The sequence below is a fragment of the Pholcus phalangioides genome, unplaced genomic scaffold (assembly GCF_987345545.1).
Source record: "Pholcus phalangioides strain wild (caught in Gottingen) unplaced genomic scaffold, Ppha-v1.0 ptg000007l_1, whole genome shotgun sequence".
Taxonomy (NCBI): Eukaryota; Metazoa; Arthropoda; class Arachnida; order Araneae; family Pholcidae; genus Pholcus; species Pholcus phalangioides.
This window is the reverse complement of record NW_028301600.1, coordinates 59,081,897-59,107,322: the sequence shown is the minus strand read 5'-3', so window position 1 is coordinate 59,107,322 and position 25,426 is coordinate 59,081,897. Positions and strand designations below refer to the sequence as shown.

General features: G+C 34.6%; 1 protein-coding gene across 14 annotated transcripts in view; it reads left to right on the top strand.

The window, feature by feature from the left end:
• Nucleotides 1-25,426, top strand: part of LOC149085557 (ectonucleoside triphosphate diphosphohydrolase 3-like) — a 92,440-nt gene that overhangs the window by 19,779 nt on the left and 47,235 nt on the right. For 2 of the 14 annotated variants that reach the window (XM_089233646.1, XM_089233639.1), the window contains exon 1: nucleotides 11,622-11,884. The exons of 1 other annotated variant lie outside the window; for it this stretch is intronic. Coding sequence is in view for 2 of the 13 variants with exons in the window: in XM_089233630.1 (XP_089089756.1) it covers nucleotides 19,130-19,136 (7 nt within the window). In the remaining 11 variants the exon portion in view is untranslated. Of the gene's footprint in view, nucleotides 1-11,621; nucleotides 11,885-14,286; nucleotides 14,577-14,597; nucleotides 14,693-18,842; nucleotides 19,137-21,087; nucleotides 21,363-25,426 lie in introns of those variants that run through there. 11 more of the 14 variants (XM_089233630.1, XM_089233633.1, XM_089233632.1 and 8 more) reach the window with 11 other exon arrangements.

Here is a 25,426-nt window from a genome sequence, read left to right as displayed (position 1 = left end):
ATTTCATTCAGTTTCTGTGAATGGTATGATAGTTAGGGGCCCATATGTCGGGATAGTTTTTTTATAATCACCCTGTACTTCAGCGCGGTCCAACCTCTCGGGGTAATGTGCTTATATACCACACGGGACGGAGCATGGGCCATGTCTGGCACTGCAGTAAGCATATACAAGGTGTCCTGTAAGTCCACTAATAATTATTTTACACTAACAATTTAGTCGAAACTAATTTATAAGTCCTGTGTGGATTTTATCTCATCAACCGTTCGTCGTAGAGGTATAATTACAATTTAAAAAATGCTCAAAATATGTTCAGAAGTCACCCCGTACCAGTTTCGAGATTGAAAATACATGCGTCATAAAATAAAAAAAATCTAAACTTTCATATAGACACCCTGTCTTAAAAAACCCAATTAAAAAGTTGTTGTCCTGTCTCTCCTGAGGCCAAAAAAAAAAACGAAAACCACGTTTCCAAGTTCAATATTCATATTTGGATTATTTATATAATTATATATACTTATTTGATATTTGAATTCTAAATCGGTGAAAGTTAGGAAAGAAAAGCATCAACTAACGGAAAACGATTCTTTCCCCCATTTATGCTGTTATTTCCAACTTTTAACCGATTTTTGAATTCAATATCTCAGCTAACATTGCAATTAGAGACATGGAATGTTTTTTTGTTCGCCTCAAGAGAGACAAGGCAACAACTTTCTAATTGGAAGTTAGAACACGGGGGGACCGTATAAAAACTTTGGTTTTTTTTTTATTTCGTGACACTGTATTTTTACTCTCAAAACTGGTACAGAGTGATTTCTAAACACACTTTGAGCAGTTTTTAGAATAGGAACCATACTTCTACGACGAACGGTTACTGAGATAAAGGCTAAGAGTGCAAGGGTTGAAATTTGTTTTTGAAATCATCCACGATGCTCTATTAAAGTTGTTTGAGGTTACCGAATGTAGGTAGATTATATATACTCCACTTTATGGCGCTTAACATTAGAAACGACACACACAACATGGAAATTGAAATAGAATATTATTTACAGGAAGAGAAACATACGTTATTTGTGTATTTGGATAGCTCGTTCGCTCACTTGCACGAATCTGTTTTACAACCCCTTGGGATTTACACCCACGCAAGTTTTTTTTTCTTTCGTGCGAGCACCATTGCTGCCATCACAGAGAAGCTTCGGGAAAACTATTCAATTACCCACGCACACGTACTAGCACATTTTTTTAGGTTCTCAGGAATAAATTTTTGAAAGAAAAAACATGGGTATATAGCCATAACTAAATATACTACAGTAATCTCTATAAAACAAAGGTGCTCAATCTTTTAGGGAGTGTGGGCCATTTCATCGGTTTGGAACCGCGTTTCGGGCCACTTGAGTTATCTAGAAATGTTCCTCGGTCATCTGAAAATGTGCCGCGGATCACTCAGGTTATGTGTGTATCGGACCAATTGAGTCATTTGGAAATGTACCGGGAGTCACTCACTCACGTTAACTAAAACTTATCCGCGACTCGTATGGAAATGTGTCACGAGCAATTTAAATTACTTGTAAATGTACCGAGAGCCACTTAAGTGATCTGTAAATGTGCTGCGAGCCACCCAAGTGATCTCGAAGTGCGCTGGTGGCCACTCGAGTGACCTGAAAATGTGTTGCAATTTAAATGATCTGTTAATATACCAAGAACAACTAAATGTGATATGAAAGTGTTCCGATGATGATTGCTTGCGTGATCTATAAATGTGCCGTGGGCAACTTAAGTGATCTGGAAATGTACCAAGAGCCACTCAGGTGAACTGAAAATCTGCCGCAGGTACCTCAGGGGATCTGAAAGTGTACCGCGGGCCGCTCAAGTGATTTGGATACAGTAGAACCTCCGCTAACGAATACTCCCAGTTAACGAACACCTCCCGTTAACGGACAATTTTTTGATCCCCTGTCTCGTGGAATAGGGCTTTAATGTATTTAATGTATTTCCCTCCCCGTTAACGGACACTCGATAGTGGACAGTAAAATCAAACAAACTTTAATTTTTTTCCCCAAACTCTAATTTATTAATTTTTTGTCATAAACAGAGAATTTATTATATTCAACTAAAATTATGTCTAATCCCAAGCTCGTGTTGGTAAATATGATAAATCGTCAATTAATTACTCAATTAACTGAATATAACTATGGTTCAGGATGGTGAATTTGAATGGTAATGTGTGTGTTGGTTTTCTTTGTTGATACGCGTGAAGAAAGCCAACAATTACAAGGCTGATAATGTTGTCATGAATGTTTTTATCTTCTTCACACTTATTTTTATTTTATTTTATTTTTATTGCAAAATATGCGTAGTGCACGTATCATGTACGGGTGAAAATAATTAATTGGTTCAATGAAGAGAAGAAAAATTATAAATTTTTCCGTGTATTTATCACTTTCCAACTTTATTTGGTAATTAAGCATAATCACCGGTAAAAATGATAAATGTAGTGAAATTTAATAAAACTTAAAAAATAAAATGTATGGGAATCAATTGCGACCGAAGCCGTACGTTGTATAAATGAGGATACACTGTATATCGTACCTCTCATTAGCGGATACTCCCGTTAGCGGACGAAATTTATGGTTCCATAGGTGTCCATTATCGAGAGGTTCTACTGTATGTGCTTGGGGTCGCTTATGCGATCTGGATATGTACTTTTGACAGCTTAAACAATCTGCAAATGTACCGCGAGCCACTGGAGTAGTTTGGAAATGTATCATTTAAGTGATAATCTTTCGTGGGCTACTTGAGGGGCTAGGTTATTTGTCGCAGGCCACATCTGATGACTCCGAGGGCCCACATTTGGCCCGCGGGCAGTGGGTTGAGTATTTATGCTATGTACTTAACGAATTTTTTCCCAGAACGCTTGCATTTTTGTATAAATCTACATTGAAAATCATAACGAATTTGTACTTTAAATTTTTGAAGTCCCATTTTATTTCCGTTGCCAAATTTTTGTCTATGGGGACCATTCAAATATTATGTCAGCAGATTTTTAGAAATTTTTGACCTTCCACTTCCTCCCCGTCAGTAAAAGTCAGCAAAACTCTAACCCCCCGTCAGCAAAGTTTTGTCTGCTTTGTTCCCCCTCCCCCTCTCCCTTCCTAACGCAAATTAGGATCAGTCACCTTCGCCGGGATCAATTTATTTTTGATGCAAAAAAAATTTTTTTAAAAATTAGAATGTCAGAAGAAAATATTTTTATGTTATAATCAATTTTTGTTAATTTCAATGCTATTTGAAAGCTGAGAACTCAAAATTTCTCTTTAAGAAATTCATTGCGACCCACTCCCTAAGCTTTTTGTACCTTCACCAAAGATCGATCCTGCGTACGCCTCTGATTGTGCTTCGAGACTATACATAGGGAGTCTGCCCACCACCGCCTGACACTGCTGTAGTAAACTTTGTTATGTATGCATGGGGATTATTTTTCCACATGATAATAAATATAATTTATAAACTGAACACACTATATTTCATATAAGCTTATATTTCAAGTTTATTAATTACTGGTTCAAGTTAAGCATTAAGTAAAGGAGTGGTAGATTGCCGCGTTGATAGAGAGTTGATGCAAAGTACCGAGAATTGTGAGCTCTCGTTTTCTTCATCATGGTTTCTCTAAATTCCAGAGATGTTGATCAGTCAATAACAAGATGTTGCTTAACAACAACCATTTGAGTAATTTGAAGTAGTGACTTTCTATTTAGATATCGATGCGATTAGTAGAATTATTGTGGATGAGCCTGGTCTTCGCTAGCCAATGATTACCAATTTTTTACCGAGTGCAAAGTGGGCCCACACCACGCTTGATCGACCGTCGTGAGACAAGTTAGTTTTACACTACTGTTGGGTATTTTGCCCTTGCGTGTAGGGTAGGGCTTCAGCTTGGTGCTGCCGTTATGTAGCTCTAAGCCCTGCGGTCGAAGGCTATAGCTCTGTAGCTTTAGCAAAAACCACACGACGGACATTAAGAGGGTTGGCACCACCCCTCGCACCTGGCTCCGCTTGCTCTCGATTCGGGATTTATTTCCGTCTCGCCCAGTCAGATCTGTACTGAGTAGGATGACGGGGTCCGGTTTAAAAAGTTCTCCTGAATATCCTTAGGGGTGGGACGGGGATGTGTATCAAGCATTACACCACGTTTGATCAAGTATTTCAAGGGAATAGTAAATAAATACTCAAAACGTCTGCTTCTTTTTTAATATCGCACCTACGCACAAACCAGTTGGGGTCACAGCTTTCCATCATACAAGAAAACTGTTTTCACGAGTAATTTAATTTAATTTTCACGAGTAGTAGTTTCTTTGCTTGTCCCGTGAATCATCGCAGCTTGTTTTCTCGTCCACATCATACAGGAGCGTAGACGGTACAAGGGGGGGGGGGGAACCGCCATTCACTAAAAATTATATCATTAGCATAGGTAGAAAGTAGGCAATTTTCCCCGATCGCCATGTACATGGGGTCCCCCCCCCCACCTCGCTTTAAGAGTATGTACTGTATCCGCTTATGCCATTACCACCATGACTCAAGATGTAGTCAAAATAGCAGTGCTTATACACGAGAGTCCAACAAATCACTCAACGACAACGCATGTGACGCGCTGAAAATGGACACAAAACAGTTTAGTAGAACCCCCTCCCCCCCGTAAGTGAGACAGGATGTAAAGGGGAGGTGGTCTGGAGAGGCCTGAGAAAACACCTTCTAGAGCAAGGCTCTTCTGCTTTATTGGAAGGTATTGCCTGAGAGGTCTACTATAGAAGAAGGTCTAAAGAGGACTTATGAATGGGGGGGGGGGGGAGAATGTTAGTCCAAGTGCCCACAAACTAAGGAAAGGTTTTCCTCGTTTTTGACATTCCCAGTGAAGATGCCATTAAGAATATTTTTATAAAGGGTGGTTGATGACGCAAGCATCATTCAAACCCCCTCCCCTCATATTCATCAAAAGCCAGCAAAATCCACCCCCCCCCCACCTCCATCGTTGCTGAGGTAATACTAAAATGGTCCCTATCCCAGGGCAGCTGTTTACCAACGCGTTCCCTCTTACAGCCAGAGTGATGATGCGAACAAACGGACAAAATTTTTGCCATAATTATCGCGAAAATGTGGAATTTTAATAAAGTAACTATGTAACATATAAAAGTCGCCTACCAAATAAGTTATTTTCTTTTGAATGAACGACCTTTCAAAAGGCCAGATTCCCCAAATGTTGGGAAAGGTGATCACGGATAACACACCAGAAAACACGGTTATCCTTTTCCTGTCAGTCATTCTGCACAGTTATAAAATGTACTATGAGAATAACACAAACAAAGCATAGCGCTGATCCACCCGATGAGCCATGCGGTCACGTGACCGCATCCGAAGCTACACCATTCTTGTGCCTTATCTTTCAGTTGCAAAAAAAGCAATACATTTAAACCAACTTCCCGGTCTGTAAATCTTCAAGTGTCGATCTCTCCAGGACAATGTCTGACTCTTATGTGTGCATATGTGGACTGCCGTTTCAACGCGTTGACATGGGAGTTTAGCTCTGAGAATAGGGGGAGGGGGACGGTTCTGTAAAAGAATGAAGAAATCCAGTTCTACGAAATGGAAATGTTTGTTTTCATCACAAAATCTTACATAACCAATGAAAAAAAAAAAAATCATGAATAAAGAAGAGATCAACATGAAATTGAAATTTTCAATTTTCGTAGCACGGATAATCGAGGTTCTACCGTACTATGGTTTTCGAGTATAAGAATGTAAGGATGTATATATGTAAGCTGTTACTACCAGCTAATTCAGGGACCCAGAACATCACTTTGAACGGGAGCCCATGATGTTGAGACGGCCCTGTATAGAACCAGGACAAGAGGGAAGTTCACTCGACTCTAGCTCACGGGTTCAGAGACCGACCTGACATAAAAATTTTGTTCACTATAAATTTACTGAAAAAAAACTGTCCTAGATGAGAGGGGGCATAAGAAAAAAAATTGGTCCAAGGGGAGCCATAGGCGAAAAAGGGTTAAGAAACACTGCTGTATAGGGCGATTTTGTGTTTGTGGGAGCATATTTGGCATACGTGTGCAGCATTAATGTGAACATTGCTAATCTCTTATGCTTATTGGCCCACCTTCTTTTGGCAGGTGTTTAATCAATTTACTTGCAAATAGGCTAATAATATAATTATAATATTAAATTATGTTTTTAGTCTCCGTTGTTTCAGCTGCTTCCAAGAAAACCAAGGAATTGTATTCATGTGTAAAATGAATAAACTCTCAGCTTTTTTGCACCAAAATTTTCTAAAAATATTCTCACATATATATACAGTACTTGTGAAACCATTTCTATAGAGTGCATTTCGTTTTTAATTTTCATTAAAATGGCTCCTAGAAAATGTCAGGGTTCATCTGATGAAATAAAAATTTTAGCCGAAATCGATAAAAGTATGAGGAAGAAACATTGCACAAAGTTACGGCACAACTACTATGACCTACGATTATCGAAGATTGTGAACTATATTCGAAAACGAGTTAAGTGCGATCCTAAGAATGTAGCTCTATGAAAATTTGTATGACTCAAATGAATTAATACTATTGTAAATCATAAATTAAAATGAAAATAAATACAATGAGGAAACAGAAACGCAAAGAAAAAACAAAAATTAAATGTGTTTAGAACTTTGGGAAGAGATTTACCAATGGGAGAGAGAATACATCCTAATTATACAGTATATCATTAACTTTTGAAATTTCCATGGATGTGCTTTATTCTGAGAACAAAGTATAATTAAATTTTAGTACTGTTATATTTACTTAAATTCCAGTAATTATTCTTTCAAATATTTTGAATTTGAAAAAAAATTTATTAATTAATAAATTTTTCATACATTTAAAAAGTGTAAAATTCTATAAAAGTTATCCTCTTTTCTATTTTATGTTTTTTTTTATGGTATAAAGTGAATTAATTAGGAGATTCGACTATTAAAAAAAATCTATTTTCAATATAGAATATCTTGAGTTCTTGATTTCGTTATTGGTCACTTCATTCATCACTAGATGGCGATGTTCGCACAGCTACTATGACCATCGTACTAGAAAAATTCGATCAAATAATGATAGAAGTTAATAAAAAAAACTTAATATATGCTGAGAGAATTTAATTTGAAAAACTGGAATAAAGAGAGAGAGAGAGAGAGATAGGATTCTTGCATAAATCGTCGTAAGATAAGAATTAATTTTTTTTGTTACGAAAAAGATACCGAAAATATTCTTTCAGAATTTCAAAATTTCAAAAAAAAATTTCATTCAAAATTCAAGTGAACAGGTCAATTATTTATCCATTGATATGAGAAATCATATGATTTCGGAAGGAAATGAAAAAAAATCAAATTTAAATTATTCTAAATTTTAGTTTACGTGCTGTTTTCAACTTATCAGTGCAAAATAATGGAAAAGATCAATGATGTCAATTACTGGAATGTCAAAACGAAGGGTCAATTAGATTTAATAACACTTACTTCATTTCATTTCATACCGTGCATCGTCCAGGCTCTATTGACCATTGTCAATTTTAGCCATTGCCCCTGTTTAATAACACTTTTTTTTTTTTCAAGCCGAGCACAACTCAAGTCTATCGCCATGGGCAATTTACTACCTAGTGAGTTGTGCCGGAAGTGTAAGTATATGTACCTAACAGTCTGAGTGCGTATCTACTGTTGTGTATGATTTTTTAGTGCTGCCATCTATATCTCAGAAGTGAAGTGTAATGACTGAATATTTGTACTGTTTGTAGGACTGTTGCTCTCTGTGGCGAGACTTTTTAACGGGGAGATCGGCTTGTTTAATAACACTGAACAACAAATTATGACAAAGTTTCTGCTTTCGAAAACAAAAATGTTCAATTCTTACTAGGTAGGTAGTAAATTGTAACACAATTGACACGTTCAAAAAGAAATACGATAAACATGTTGAGGTAAATCGAGAAACTATCCATACTTAGAATCAGACAACCATAAGTATTCTTTATGGGCATTGTATAATATTTTGTCATGTGTATATATTTGTTTATAATTTTTGTTAATTGCATTTTTAATTGGGTTGCTGTATTTTTGAAATATATGACATCCATATTTTTATGGGCATCTTTTTCTCAGCCACCGCGTTGGGCATTTTGCCTGTTGTGGCGTTGTATTTGTATTTGTAATTCAGTGTGCTGAATACGAATTTGGCCATAAAAAAGCTGGATTGGCTACGGTTTTTACCGAAATCGAACATTTAATACACACATACACATTGAAACACAACTTAAGTATATGGGAAATAAAATAAACATACAGAAAAAACGACACATATACAGAAACTTCACATAGAGGCACAACATTGATGTACATAAAAACACAACACAAATGCACAATAGTTCATTTATCGGCGTCTGACATACTTCGTTTTGCAAAGCGATTGCACTGGACATAAGGAGCATTTCTTACAATTGTCCAACAGTAGTCAGCCAGCATCGAAGTTGACCGTTTTCCCTGGTAACGTTGTTCTATGGTCCTTACCACTTTTTCACCATACAATATAACGCTCTTAAAACACTTTTTGACTGTTAACAGGGTGATATCTCAAAAGTAAGAGCCAATAAAACTTTTTCATGGTATATATATATTCATGTTCAGCAGGTCAAAAATCATTCGGAATTTTATATTTTCATGTCGAACACAGTTTCATTGTTGTTCAGTGATACCGCTCGTACAACACTTTTTTAACATTTAACATGATAATATCGCCAAAACGAGAGCCAATAAAACTTTTTCGTAAACAGCAGGTCAACTATGTTCTCATGAAAAACTGCCTTTTCGTACACATGTATTGCTTTTAAAGTTTGTTATGGGCATTTTTACCCCATCTCTTTAAGCCACCTCGTTGGGCATGTAGCCTTTTTGTGGCCTCTGGTATTCTGCTCACAGTGGCTACAACTTTTTCAAAGCGGGTGCCATCTCACAATACCATCTCGAAATTACAACCGACTAGTCTTCGCAGACCTTAATAATTCCAAAGAACCAAAATTTTCTAAAATTCCATGTGTCATATAGGATGGTCGGGTTCATGTTGTGCCGTCTAACAAGAGAGTTCCATATACACAGATGACTTTTTGTGTCAAAAACAGAAAAGCAGTCATCTCTAAATTTTGACAAAGCAGATTGGTGGCATTCTACGTTCAAGCACACTAACAATTTCTCAAACCAAAAGACTGGCTTTCTGTTCCAAGAAGGTGACTCAAGTAATAAGAATACATGTATCGCAAAGCTGGTTCCGTGTAATCTCATGGACATACAGAATCACCAGCTAATGGTGCATGTGCGCATCCTTTTATATCTACAGGTAGTCTGCTTGGCCCACGCGAAGCTAATGCATCTTATCTGGGTACCATCGCGGTATGGATGTAATTGAATGAACTAAATTTGCAAAAGATACAATAATTTTTTATGCATTGCGTCTACTACCTGGGAACCGAAAAAACAATGGATATGTATCAGTTCATGAAGAAGTAGAGCCCAGAGAGTAGAATTTTAATGACTAAATTGCCCATTTTTCACAGTGTTACTTATGGAGGACACAAATCTGCTAGTTTTCTGGGTTATTTTACGGATGCGGCTTATACACTGGAGTGCTGACGCCGGAGCGGCCAGCGACGCTGCAGCTGGCCATCATGTTGGCCCTTGAATAGTGAGCAGTTGGCCAACCCTGATCGAGATTACTCAAAATTAGGGTTTCCAAATTCAGACATTTTTGAGCCTTCGGGAATCGGGAACGTTAAATCGTATTTCCCGAGAATTCCAGAGAATTTGGGAAATCACTTACTTACTTTACCCCTTTTATACGACTTTAATTTATAATACGACGTTTAGGTTTGGCCTCTATTATTCTCTATACCTTTTAATGTTAAAATATTTTATTTATGCACCAAATTAGTTCAGCTACACGACGCTTTCACTCGGACTCGAATTCCAAATTTTGTCAAAAATGTCATTTCACTTAATGTACGTGGTAATTTTTTGAAATGCCACTTAACATATCATGTATATAAAACACTGTAATTAGACAAAAATATTTATTACACCTTAGATTTTGGTTTATGACCCTTAACAATAAATGAAAAATATAATATTAAAATTTTGCAATGATACAGTCAATTGATTTTTTGAAATCATAACATTTTCTATGCTTATTAACTATGCTTATTACTATTACATTACATAACTATGTAATGTAACTATTACATTACATAACTATGTAATGTAACTATTACATTACATAACTATGTAATGTAACTATTACATTACATAACTATGTAATGTAACTATTACATAACTATGCTTATTAAATTTTTACACATCCCTTTGCTAAAAATAATTATTCATACGTTTTTTGCGCAAAACAACAATTAAAGAATTTCTCCAGATTTCGTTTTTGAATGTTCCGGTTCCATATTTTCATCTTGCATCATATTCACCCCTGGACTATTTAGGACCCTCCTCAAAGGCGTTGACTCGTTTTTTCATGCAATCACAAGTCATGATAAAAATTTTTTGACAGCGTTGATTTGTGACCATTAAAGACCATTGGCTAACCTTCTTAAAAAGTGTAGCTCTCTCCAAAATATCCTTTGAAAGACAAGCAGCACCCCCCCCCCTTGACGATTGCTTAAAAAACTGGGTGTTGTTATATCAGGACTACATAATGTACAGCTCCTGGGAATCCTCCTGTTTTCTTCACATTTTTAGCCTCTACTTACAATTGCAAAATAGACTGTGATACGGACGAGGAAGTAAAATTAATCAAAGAAAACACAAAAGGCAATAATTGTAACCTGCTATTTGCTTTCTAGAGGAGAGTATCTACCAAACTTTTTCTACTTAAAACGTAATGCTTCTTTTTAGATCTTATCTCGTGTTCACCTGTGGTGTTCCCCAAACAGGGTCATAAAATGGAAGAGGAAAGGGGTCCTTTTTTTGTTTTAGGCTGTTTGTATAGATCTCTCAGTATTAGTATTTTATAGTAGGCACGGTTGCTTGAACAGTTTTTAGAATGGGAAACTGGAAGCCTCTCCCCCTATGTATCTTTCTTTCCTCTATTTTTTTCCAAGCAATGCTAGAGAAAATTGATTAATTTTTCAACGAGTATTTCCCATCGATTTTATTGAAAATTTTTTATATTTCATTGCAAATATTACTGTGTTGCAACAGTATTTTTCACGAATTCTTGCGAATTTTTCTCGGGATTTCGGGAACGGGAAATCGTAAAAAATTCCCGAGAACAGGAGGGCGGGAATTTCCGCTCGGAAACTCTACTCAAAATTTGATTGCTAAATTTTACAAATATATTTGCTCTTGATTTGTAAGAGGAAAAAGTTTGGTTTTCGGAGTTGATGTAGTAATCAAACTCAAACTCATCAGTGCTGAATAGATGTGGTATCAATTACCTGGAATAAACAGTTTGGCAAACAGCCAGGGAAGGAAAAACGTCTACATGTGCATTATGCACTTTTTTTTATTGTGCATTTTCAAGGTAAAAAAAAGACGCATCATAAACACATTCATAAAATGGATTTGGCTGATGAAAGTCGTCGTGAAAAAAAAAAGCTCTTAGTTTTTCCTTGTGATAAAATTTAAAAGACCAGACTTTTTCAAATAGCGTGTATCGTGTGGTTTTCTCGACGAAGAATATAATGAGATGTAAAAAAATACGTGCATCAGTCATGCAAAAAATAGGTGCCAAAGTAATCATTGCAACAACAACCTTCATTACCGTCGTTAGTTAGGGGCAAACACGAAGTCTATTACGCATATCATGTTGTAAGTAGAAATTTTCATTTTCTTTTATGCAAAACGAAAAAGAAGTGGTAGTATTTTTAACAGATTGGAATTTAAGTAATACGTACTACAAGTATAACTTTCAAATATAACTGAATAAATGAAAAAGCATCTGATAGCAATAAAAACTATTACCGCACCAATTCAGATAAAAATTATAGCGCTATTTGAAATAGGCTGAACTCATGTCTTATGCTGCAGCAAGGGCGTTATGATGTAGTGATTTCTTGAAGAATTATGTTTTCCAGTTTTGAAATTGCAGTAATGACACTGTTTTTATTCTTCTTGCTTCTTTAAAAAATGTATTCTCTCTCTCCCCTTCTGGAGATGATTTACTTTTATTTCTGTCACGACGCAAACGAATCGTTTTTTTTTTTCTCTGCATCTCTGACGGAAGTATTAAAATTAGATTTTATGGACCAGCCCGGCCGAAGCTTGTCAAGTAACATTCCTTTTCTTGCACAGAAAATCAAATAACAAATGAAAAGAGCTCAGTAAACAATCGTTTGAAACAACTAAGAAGAGCATGGAGGCCATCACAATTACAAGTCTATCCCTTTATCCAAGACTAATCATTTTTCGCGTCACGTTTTGATAACTAGCGTGCCTCTAGCGATGATGTAAACGTATCTCTAAGATTATTCTGTTTTGAAATCTCTGTGTTATTTCTTTTGAAATCTGCATCTGACAAAAATCTACCGTTTCGATTTCTGAAACACTTTTTTTTTTTTACTTCGTATGCAATCATTTAATACGAAACAGTAATTTATATTGAACCGGCCGAAGAAATAGCTGTATTGAGAGTTGACATTAGTTTTATTGAGATCATCGGCAATTATACAGGATGCATAAGTAATAGGGCGTGTGGCATCTTATTGGCGAACCATCGATCTTAGAGGAATACTTCCAGTTAGAAAAAGTATGCAAGTAACGTGTAGTACTCAGGTATATTATTCATGTTTCAAGGGGTTGTATAGTTATCAAAATAAAAGAATAACTTTTTATACAGTTCGCGTGTGCCCAAAAACTCAATTGCAAAGTTATTGCCCTGACTCTCCTGTTGACAACAAAAAAAAATTAACGTTTCTAAATGCATTATTCGCTGAGATATTCAAATTCAAGAAACGGAGCAAAGTTGGGGGAAAACAGCATTAAAAACGGGTAAAATGGTTTACCCGCATTAATGCTGTTTTTTTCCCTAACTTTCCTTCATTTCTTGTATTTGAATATCTCAGCGAATAACGAAACGTGACATTCACATTTCACTTAGATACGTGATTTTTTTTTGGCTACAGGAGAGTCAGGCAACAACTTTCTAATTGGGTTTTTGGGCACACGGGGACTGTATAAAAAGTTATTTTTTCTGATTTTAATAACTGTACAACCCTTCGAAACATGAATGACATATCTGAGTAGTACACGTTATTTGGATATTTTTTCTAATTGAAAGTATGCCTCTAGGACCAACGGTTCGCCAGTAAAATGTCATACGCCCTATTACCTATGCACCCTGTATGTACAGTAACTGGCTATAATACACGCCGCTGCCAGGACTTTCTTCACATACTGGGAGCATTAAAGAAGTGACAAACCATTGTAAAGGGATAAGCATATCTGAAGCGCATTGTTGGGGAACCATGGAAACCAAAGTAAACATTCCAAAAGTCATTGTCGGAACATACGAACCATTATTGCCCGACATATTTTTTGGCCATTACGGGAATTCGCTCAGCCCTGGCGAACTTTTGAAGTAGCCTATCGTTCAAATTGGATCCTATTTGGTATATATGCAAAAAATTTGGGGAAGATCGGTCTAAAATTGTAGATTTGCGTAGAGAACATATACACACAGACATACAGAATATCAATTTTATATATGTACATATAGATATGCATACATTTGAGAACCAAAGGTTTCGCTTTCATTATTATATTTTAAGTAATTGATTAGCTGATCACCCTGCCCCCCCCCCCCAATAGTAGAAAGCAAAATTTGAAATTTGGTTTTCCAGTTTCGTATTCCTTACAAAACCAATTATTGATTTTTATCTCAGAGTTTGTATCTCAATCCATTTCATCCATTTTACTACATTTTTAGATCAATCAAATTACTTTCTTAATGTATTTAGAAATCAATCTTTATAATAAATGGTGAGTATTTCATCTTTCCAGTCATCTTAGCCGAAATCAGACGGTGAAAATATTATCCATGTATCAAGATTCCACGAATCGTTCTCACGGTAGGCATGATTCGGGATTTTTCTATCTGCAATGAGGCTGCTAAATTTACTTTTCCCCCACTTTATTTTATTTTATTTTTTACTTGCTGTGTGTGTGTCTCTCTCCCTCGCTCTTTGTCGAGCGAGTGCCAAAACAAGAACCTTCCAACAGGTCGGTTACTTGGTGCAGGTTCGGATCGTAAGGATCTGTTTCTTTTCGTGAAAAAGTTTTGAAGGCCTCGACGCGTTTTTGACGCTGCTGAGTATTTAGTCATGTGCTTTTGTTGCAGCCGCCGTCAATCGGACACTCAGATAGGTCTTTTCTGGCGAATCGAACTGGTGGTCGATGTTTGAGGGTGGAGCCCGAAATTTTACGATATTTATGCATACGTGTATTCATCAGACATCGGCAAATATCTTTTTGGCGCAATATATGTGAAATATCTTTTTATAAGGTAAGTATCGGGATCGTTAAACGCGTTATCATTACCTGGGACTATTCTTATCTGCAAGCATTGAAAAAAAAAACTACAATCTATTCTCCTGATAGAGAATGTGAATATTTTCTTCAGTAAGTATCGTACTATATAATGTGTATTCACAAGATTTAATTTTCAATATATTTTTCAAGTTATGGTTATTTTCGTAGTAAATGAGGACAAGCTAATAACTAATAATAATTAAAAAAATTTAAACTGCTCTATAACTAAAATAAAAAATTATCCAAAAAAGACTTTTACTTTAATATATACGATACATGCATAGGCTACATGCTGTATTTAACTGTCATGTGCAGCAAATAATATAAATTGAATTGAGAAAAAGTGAAGAAAAAAGAATGACATGACGTTGCGTTCAATTTTAAATTAAGAGCTATATTCACGCATCTTTGAAATAACTGAATTAGAAGAAATAAGTTATTAAATTTTGAATAAAATAATGTTTTTAACTTATTGTCACCGGTCACAAGCTAATTTGTGTTTTTATACTCATAAGTAGCCAGTGTGTGATGGATGTTTTTCTTAAAAAAAAAGATTTACATAATGTGTTAATAACATTTATACATTTAAATCCACAATCACTAAAACTACTGTTGTTGCATGTTTTTAATTTTTTTTAGTGTAAAAATCAAAAAAGCTGAATCAATTTTCTTTATAGTGACCCCCGAATTTCGGAAACCTACTTGCACTTACATTGCCAATCGAGGACAGTCGAATCTACACAGGGGCTGATCTAGAACTCGGTATTGGGAAGAGTGATTTTACAAATCACACTAAAAAATTAGTCTCAGCATGGAGCAACCATATGTCTAGTATTTTGTCCCGTATTTTCAGTGGCACAGTCTTGCTTTTCTGGTTTTTTCCCCCATCCCGACTTATATCAAAAATGTCCAGGTTTTACTCATTTTTTAGTTACGAAAATTTCATGAATTATTTAATTTCGCTTGGGAGGGCCCCCCATATATCCACCCCTGGGTCTACATCACCTATTGGTAATATCAGCCTTTGCTCCTGAGTACTGTCTCGCAGGAATTTTATTTGAAAAATTTGATAAGTATCGAGTGCATGAAGGTATGCATCGAGTAAATCTGAATAACCCCGCATGTGTACGACAGATTTTTGGGGGGTTTTTTTGAGTAAAAAAAATATTTAGAGTACCGTACTATATCAATCATAAAAGTTCATAAAAGCTGGTGGATTAGAAAAGCTTCATTTGTTTTATTAATATATAATTTGGAAGAGTACTTCTTTTTGAAAGATTCAACCTCTTCTATTCCAGAGGTACACATGTGTGTAACTCATTTTTAATGGTTTTAAATGGTTTTTAATGATACTTTTTCAAGTCACGACCTGAGGTACACATAAGTGGACCTAACTGAAATAAAGATATTAACCCAAATTAGTTAATTAATTATTTTCTTTTTAAAGGGAATTTTACGTATAATAAACAAAAATAAAAAAATTGATGGTCAGCTTAGTCTCAGGTGTGAGGAGGATAAAACCCACAATCACTATTATAATAGACACCATTTTAACATGACAATTTTTTAGATATTAAGTTTCAACTTATAATTTAAATTTATTTTTATCATTCACATTGAAACTTCAAAAATGCATGTCACCCGTCTTAAAGCGTCTACTAAAAATTCTCACTACCATTTTGAATAATTTCATCTTATTCCAGCTGGTTGGTTAGCCCAGATCTTGACATTCGTTCAGAAACTATTTGCCTATATCACAAAGACCCCATCTTGATGATAATTAGCTGTTTAGCTTGCTGCGTTATTCTTCAAAACAATTTGACGTTTTTAATATTTTGTAGGTGGAAAATTGACGGGGAAAAATAGTTCTTTCAAAAATAATTGCGGAATTAGATTTTAGTTCGACTTTAAGGAATTTCAGATAAGAAAGTTGCAACATAAAGATGTTATTATGGGAAGAACTTGACACGCTTCGATGTTTAGAAATATATCAGAACAAGAAGCGAATGGAGATAGCATGGGGAATATATGGATATATGTAGTGTGGAAAAGAAATTCTTGGGTTGTTTTTTTAGTAATATCATCATCGCAAATTGAGTTGCTTTTCTATAAATAAGAGTTTATGCCGGATTTCAGCAAAAATACACCTATCTAAAAGACATCGAAACACAAACTCAAAAAAGCACGGGAAATAAAACATTTTTTTGCTTTGCGCATTTACTTTCGATGTATTTCCATGTGTATTTTTTTATCTTTATCAACTTACCATGACTCTAGCCTTTACTCCGAAATGCTGTTGCTGAAGAACACGTGAACAAAGAAAATATTATTATTTTTTGAACAACTCTTAGCATAATGAAAAAAAACCTTCACTTTATGATGAAACATCATTTCAGACTTTTTGTAATTTTGTATGGTATAATAGGCGTTTTATATTCTCAGAATGAAGCAATAATTGGTGTGTCACCTCTTTAATGTCAGGGGAGATAATGCATTCAGCTTTTTGAAAACGCATATGTTACACGCATATATGAAACAATGGCCGAGTTACACGCAACCTACCTTTCAGAAAAACATAATTGTATTTCACTGAAACAATCGATCGAACTTGATGCACTAAAGCTAGAATAAACATAATAAAATTTTCTATATTTTCATTTCCAAAGCTTTCCTTTCCCATTTTGTTAATCATCTTTAAAACAAAGCTCCTAGAACAGAAATACTAAATAGAAATGGATTTTTCTAATCGAAAAATCAGTCTCTTTTGAATCGATATAGGGTACTAACATAAGTTCATGTTGCTACGCATGCCATAGATACTCGATACATATCATTTCTGCAATTTCTGAAAGCCAGAAAAAAAAGAGCAAATCTGAAACATTTTTTTAATATTATTTTTTATGTTATATAAGTACTAAAGAGACGGTATATGTTATAAATAAGTATGTATACACTAATATTATTTTTCTGCGATCAAATTATAATGAGAAAAATCCATAAAACCGATAGATCTCCACTAGTGTTGCAGCTGTGAATGTTGACATCATACATCTCTATTTACTGTGCATACCTGCGATATTGTCTTGTCGAAGGATGTACAGTTTTGGTATTGTCAATTGAACGTTGCGTGCTGCACGCATTGTACAAAACACGTTATGGGATATATCTGTAAGTTCGTAAGAAAAAATCTTATTTCATCATCAGCTATAGAATGGCTTTTCAAAAATATCAAAAAAATGTTAAGTAATGAAATTTCCACAAATATATTTTCTTATGCACTAATATACAAGTGAAAAATTTATAGATTTATTCATTTTGTAACACTAATAAAACTCGATACATAATTTTTTTAATTATTTCATAAACAATCAAAGGTGGTATTCAATATAACTATTTATTATGAAATGTGTGACATTTCAAAATCCCCATTTTTATCGAATAAAAAAATTAGATAAACTCCAAAAGCTATTAAAACTTTTTATGTAACTATTTTCTCCTAAAATAAGAAATTGAATACATTTGTCGTAGAACAAGCATGATTGTTTTGATCCGGGCATCAAATATGATAAATTTACTTCCATTAACACTTGGCCAGTAAAGCGTGACACGCTTTATGACGCACAGCTTTTACCTTAGAAAAGAGTGATGATATCTATAGCTATGTTAATAATAATAATAATCAGTCGATTGGGTTGATGTGTTTATTTCTAATCAAGGTTAATAAGCTCCTGAGTGGAATAAAAATCTGTATACACAGAATTCGAATTCAAAACGAACGTGTCGTGAAACCTTAGTGCTTATTATGTTATGTTATGTTATGTTATGTTATTACTGTAGTTGATTTCTATGTTTCAGTAGAAGTGTTTGATTTCGATACGAGAAAGGTGTCTACCTATTTTATGTTAATATTTACCTAAACAGGAGTTTTCTCTTACTCTAAAGATAAAGATTATGAAAGAGTATATGATAAAAAGTAGAACAAAGCTGCTACCTAACGTATTGAGTAAGTTCTACTGTTTGGTGAGCTGATAAGTCAGCTCGTCATTTACAAATCCGTTCCGCTTTCCTTTTAGAACTGACAGTCATCATTACTTTGATAATGGTAGAAAAAAAATTGATGCAACAGACATTCACCGTAAGTATTCATTTAAGAAGGCGGTTGATCATAACTAAATGGCAGAATGACTAACCCATCTGCTAGTAAGATTTTTTTTCCTCTCTCTCTCTCTCTCTTCTCAAGATTTTATCGACAGCTACCAACTCAACGCAAATTCAGACTTGAAAAGGAATTGATTTACTGAGGACACCATGCTTCAAAATCCCGAACTGCATATCGGCAGATCACGACAGCAGCGAACAGAAATAATAAAAGAATGAAAAGCTGATTAGGTGACATGGAAAAAAAAAAGACTCAGATAACAAGTGATATTCTGACGATGAGAAGAACAAACGAATACGCCTTCGCGTATAAGTGGCATTTGTGTTCTTTTTTAACCTCGGATATTGATTGCCTTTCGCTAAAATACGATGAAAGGTAAGTAAGTATTAGCTATAATTGTTAAAGATATCACCAAAATGTTTTAGAATAATGAAGGAGGAGACATTCGTATTGATACAAATTTAGAACAGCTGGGATTTGTGCACGTTTATGGCAGTCACGTAAAATACGATACGTCAGTTTGTTGCTGATTTGAAGTACGGTAGAACCTCCCTTATCTGGATTTTTCTCCACACAGGACTTTAAAAAATCACGTTCCTTACTTGATGTTGTAAGTTTATCATGTTACTAGTTACGTATGTATATGTACAGCAATTAGTAGTAGAGATTGTGACACACACAACACGTTCCTGCATGTACCAATTCATTGGAAATTCGCATAGGAATGTGTACGAGGTGTGTGTACGGTTTTTGATTAATACTAGTAGAAGATACTACTGTTTTACTGTCGGGTCTGTAAAACATATTCTTCTAATTTTCAATAGCAATTTATGCAATTTACAGCCTAATCTTCAAGTGGTTTCATGAGTGCAATATTGCTTTATCAAGGACCTTATACATTCAATATGAGATATATACCTATGTGCGAAGTCAATTTTGCACTCATTTCAATCTCCCTCGGTTGATCAGATTCTCAGTAGAAACCGGTTGACCCTTGGTCCCATTTATGCTGGTTAAGAGAGATTCTACCGTGTATTACCAGTTTCTTTCGGATTATGAACATGAATATAAGCAGTAACCTCTTCTTCACGCTCGTAGATATAAAAAAGTCGTTTCGATTTCTATGTTTTTTTGTTATTAGTATTTATATATATATTTTTAATTGGAATGCATGACGTTCCATGAGTAGCTATTACCACGCCTAACTAAAATCTTTACTTCTATATCGGATCTTTCACGTATAAGCTTTTCTAAAAAATTTTGAAGTGAAATGTGTGCATGTGAACACAAGACCTCAATAAGTTGGTTTGATAGTACGGCAATGCCCAGAGTTGCGAAACAGCCGAGACGCATAAGTCCGGATACAATTTTTCATACCAATACACATAAATATTAGTTAATTGGGCCAAAATTTGGGAAAAATACCTACATTTTGGTTAAAATTGCAATCCAAACTGCGGCTACTCCTGCACTGAATGGAAAACGAAAGTTATTTTAAGAGGGGATGACTTCATAAAATCTGAGTTGCAATCAGATGCCCATATTCTTTGGATTCTGTTCAAACAAACGTCGAGTGTACGCTTTAAACGTTTTGACCAAACCTTGGTTTCGAGGGTAAGAAAACAATTTTCCCTCAGGGATTGAAATTAATTAAGAGTTGCAGACCGGGTGAATTGTCATTGATGAGCATCACATGAAAGGAATGTTTTTGAGGCTTATAATAAGGTTTGACTTCAAATATGAAACTGTAGGCAGTTTGCAAATATGGCATGTCATGCAAGCCTTAGGATTACATTTCTTAGAATTTTACGGCAGAAAGTTTTCATCTTTAACAACTTCCCCAGCTTATAGTGCAGCTTCATAAAAATCTGCGTAGTTCGGTGCATGTACTATTCCGATCGGCCAAACAATTGTTACTTGGTTATAACATAATAAACGCTCCCAATTCAAAACTTATCCTGTGATAATTGTAGAGTTTGAAGAATGTGAATTTTTTTACAGAAAATCTCACATAACTTCGAATTTACGTAACTCGGGTAGCGTAAGTCAGGATATTATTGCACTCCGTTTTTCAATGCTAATTTCTATTTACGGCGAAAGAAAAGATGGATGTACTTAATTTTCTGAAGTATCGCGAAGTATCTCGACAAGAGTCACGTAAGGGGGAAAGGGTTTCGTGAATGCCTCTTAAAGCTTGGCACTTTTTACTTTTTGCGAGTATCATATTGTACATATGAACGTGAGAAGTGGCGGATTATGCTACACACAAACACTTCAACTTTTTTCGAAACAATCATCCATCCGAGGTAAGCAAAGATGTGAAACAGAACTAGTTGCTCACACGAAGGCCGTCGGGGCGTTTATTCGTGAGATGCAGCGCCAAAAACACACCAATGGAGAAAACTCCATGCGATTCCTTTTAATTTGCAGATGTTGAGTTGTTGGTGCAAAGCAAGAAACAGATGTAAGGCTGTTTCTGGGTGGTTTTTTTTTTGTCTTCCTTTTGGAGACTTTCATCCTCTTCCTCCTTCATTCCAAACTAGATTCTGTTAAAAAATATTCGGACAGCTGCCGGCTCTAACGTGCCTGGGATATCAAGAGGTAAACATTATAATTATAACGCCTATCTCGTAATTCTACAACACCCTTAAATGGTAATTATCATATAAAATATATTTTTTCAAGCCGGACTCTCGTAAAAATGACAAGTTAATTGAGTATGATTAGAGCAAGAAACGCGTTAAAGGCATATGTAATTTCTGGAACATTTAATTCCTTTTAATTTTGAGTCCGCTTTTTTGATTAAAACATTAATGTAGATAATTACAATTCATGCCTTGGATTATTTCAAATAATAATATTAAATATCATAAATCTCGATTTTTTCACGGGTTTTTGAAAATAATTCCGATATTTTTGAAGTTGGATTTTATTTTAGATAAATTTTTAATTAATTTCACAAGAGAAAAGAAGTCAATAGAGTTAAAATCAGATGCGTACAATCGATAGTCGTTACTTATGCAAGGAAAGTTCTTCTATACTCAATCTATATCTAGAATATGATATCGTTCGTTATTTAGGATATGTTGTCTTTTTCCTTCATTATTTATAAATAACTCAAATTTTATGAAATCTAATCTGGTGATATTTATATAAAAACAAATAAAAAAAAAATTTTATCGATAACTCGGTCTTTTTAAAATTAAAAAAAAACTTGTTTTTGGCATTACTACACGATTTTTTTCCTTATTGCGAAAGCGCTTATGAATTGGTTGACCCTATATGATGTTGAACTTGACCTAATACTTATTGAATTTGCGGCCGAAGTGTTACAAGATTGCTTTGTGGCGAATAATTTCAGCCTGTCGAGTATCACGAACCCGTTTGTTTCGTTCAACTAACGAGTTTTATCGGAAGGAAAGTCTTAAAATGCGAATTATAAAGAAAAAATAAAACTATTGCTTTTTATTTGATCGTGCTAAGTCCGTGTTCAATATGAATGAGATAATCGGGAAGAAAAATAGAAAATTACCGTGTAGTGCGAAGTAAGGTACGTATACCGTTTCATACGTACTCTTAACTAAAAATAATAGTAAGAGTCGATCATATTTTTCAATGTAGTTTGATCATGTTTTTCAATTATTTCAGTCACAAAGACCCTTCATACTGTATTTCGCGAAATCCTCTGTTTAAAAAAAACGTCATTTTCTATCACCTTTAAATATCTTGAAATCTTCTAATTCATCCGATAGATGAGGTGCAATGAATTTGAAATAATTAATAAATTTTGAAAGAAGACATTCGAATGATATGAATTATTTTAACGAAATTTTTGCGAGTTTTTTTTTTCTTTATTACGAATTATTTTTCTTATTCATTATAGTGTAATAATAATTTTAACATGTTTTTCAGCTCATTCCTTAACATACTGAAATTACAATAGTGCATAAAATTCTAAACTCTTACATTTTGTTCCGAATAGCTGTCTGATCGGGGTAAAATAGCATCGATACGGTGACATTTGTATTTAGCTGTGAAATGGTTACAGTATTGTCTGAAATGATGCAAAGGCTGAATACACACAGTTTAAAAAGAAACTTGACACCAATAGAGTCGTGTTTGTAATAAAGGAGGGGAAGGGAAAAATAAAAGAGCTGTAAAAAAAGAATGTACCTTAAAAATTATTTTTATGGATCATTTTCATTTTTTTTATTTACAACAAAAGTGCTTCGAAATTTTGATCATAGTTATAATATAAGGTCGTATCGGAAGTTCTGAGCGTTTCCTCTCAAATTTTTGAGCAAAGAAAATAATTTTATGATCACTTCTATTCTTCAAAGTATCCTTGATTGTCTTCGCATAATTTGAAGTATTTTTTTTCGCAACGAAAAACCGAATCAAAGAGAGATTTTGCTGTCTGCCTGTGGTTAGAATTTGTTTGAGTAATCTTAGAAAAATGGGGTCATAAAAATGAGTTCTTTTCGTTGCTTTCAAGAAGCATGTCACACACTAAATATCGATAGACTCGTTTGTAAACTGTATTTTTAAGAATATTTTAAATCGCATTCAAGTGTTTTGTGATCGATTCCACCTATAAGACATTAACACCCTTTGCAATTAGTCATCAACTCTGATCCTTATCATTTTGACTGAAATTCCTGGATTTAAAACTTCGCGAATCCTTCGAAGTGTTGATTTACGTAAATCATCGTTTCCGCAGAATTCCTAAATATTGCAACTAGTTTGAGCAGCATTAGTTCCACTTTAAAAAAAAATCGTAATATCAAGTGTCAAATGTAACTTTTTGATCAACCACACGACAGAGTGAGATGTCGATCCAAAGTTGACATCTCTCAGCATAATTTTACCGAAAAATATTTATTTTGGCATGATAAATAGAAAAACTGAAACATATCCCTACCAAAAACGCTCAGAACTATCGGGACGACCTAATATTATATTAATCAACTGATCAATGGGAAAAGGTGTATAAAAAACTGAAAAATTAAATCTGAATTACGAATAAACGTCTACATTTATCCATATCGTTTCTGTACAATAACTGAGTTTTGCGTTCACAACACTTCTGGAAAACTTCCCTCGTAATTATGATAAAACCAATGTCATTTTTAACATTTTCTTTACCAGAAACGTGGTCTAAGGTCAAACATAACGGGATGAAGTCTTTTATATATATATATATATATCTCATGCAAATGATAAAACACCAAAATTACTTTTTGGTTACTTTCTTAAGAAATAAGTTGTGGGTAGTGAGTTTAAGCTATTCCTTAAACAGCTACATAACTCCAAGGTCTACAATTGTAATTGCAATTATTTCTCATAAAAGCCATGGCTTGTTGGTTTAAAGTACATCAAGCTTTTTCACAAGTCATAAATCTGGGCATAAAGGCGGAGTTCATGTTAATTACACCACCAATCCTATGCCAAAAAAAAGAAAAAGTTAATGCATTGTGAAGATGAATGCATAGTTTTATAGTTGATCTCATCTTGTCTGATACGTAGGCGTAACAAGACTTCTTTGAAGTTTCAGTTTCACTCGCTGTTTGTCCCAAGATTTATTATAGGCAAGGGAGAAATAGATATTCCTCTAAAAGTGGTACTTTCCTTAATGAAGTCAAAAATGTTGAGAAATTCCAGACGGAAAGTAAAAAATTTATAGTCGCTTTTGATTGATATAGAGTGCGCAAGTTTCATGAATGCAATAAGCAAAAAATTTCAATGGATCTAAGTGCTTCAGAACTTTTTCTTACTCTTTTTAAAAAATGTAGAACTAAATCACTACAAAAACAAATTTATTAATCTATGAAGGTATAAAACTATAAACTTACACAGCTTTTTAACTGTTGAAATAGTTTTATACATAAATTTTAATATAAACTGAAAAAACCTAAATTTCGAATTATCATATGAAAAACTGAAACTTAATTAAATTGAGTTTTTGAAAGTAGAATCGCGTGTTTTGGCATCTCCATGGAACTGCACCACCAATGTTGCTGTCATAAACAAATTGCAAAAAAACAGAAATATATTTGTCAATCGTAGCGTAATCGCCCATAGACGTATCTGCCATTCCTTTCCAGGATAAAATTTAACCTCCATGCAATTACTGTTTTATTATATCTTTAAAACAAATATTTGTTAGGAAATTTTTACTAAATGCAGCGCCGTAACTGAGATTTTTTCCACCCCGCACAACTTAAAAATTTGATAATTTTACAACGATGTTCCCTGTTCCCACCTAAAATGCCCCCCCCCCCGCTCTAGTTCCGGCCCCGGCTAGATGGTAAAGACTATTTCTTCGTAGTTGAAATGCAATTGATTGATAGACATTTTTTTAAATAACGTAAACTTTACGTTTTCCACAGTTCAATACGTTTTCCTTTTCAATCTGCCTAAGGAATTCGTTTGTGGACATCCATGCCCGAACTGAGATTCGAACCAAGACTTGCACAACCGAAGGCTAGCATGCTAATACTAGATCGCCAGGCGATATAACATTGAAAGCATAACAGTTGAAAGTGATTCAATAATGTTCATAGTAAATTTCTTTACGATTGTGTTTTTCCTAAAAAAAAAACTAGACTATAAAAAAAAAAAAAATCATGTTTTTAAAAACAAATCACCGCGCACACAACGCTTAT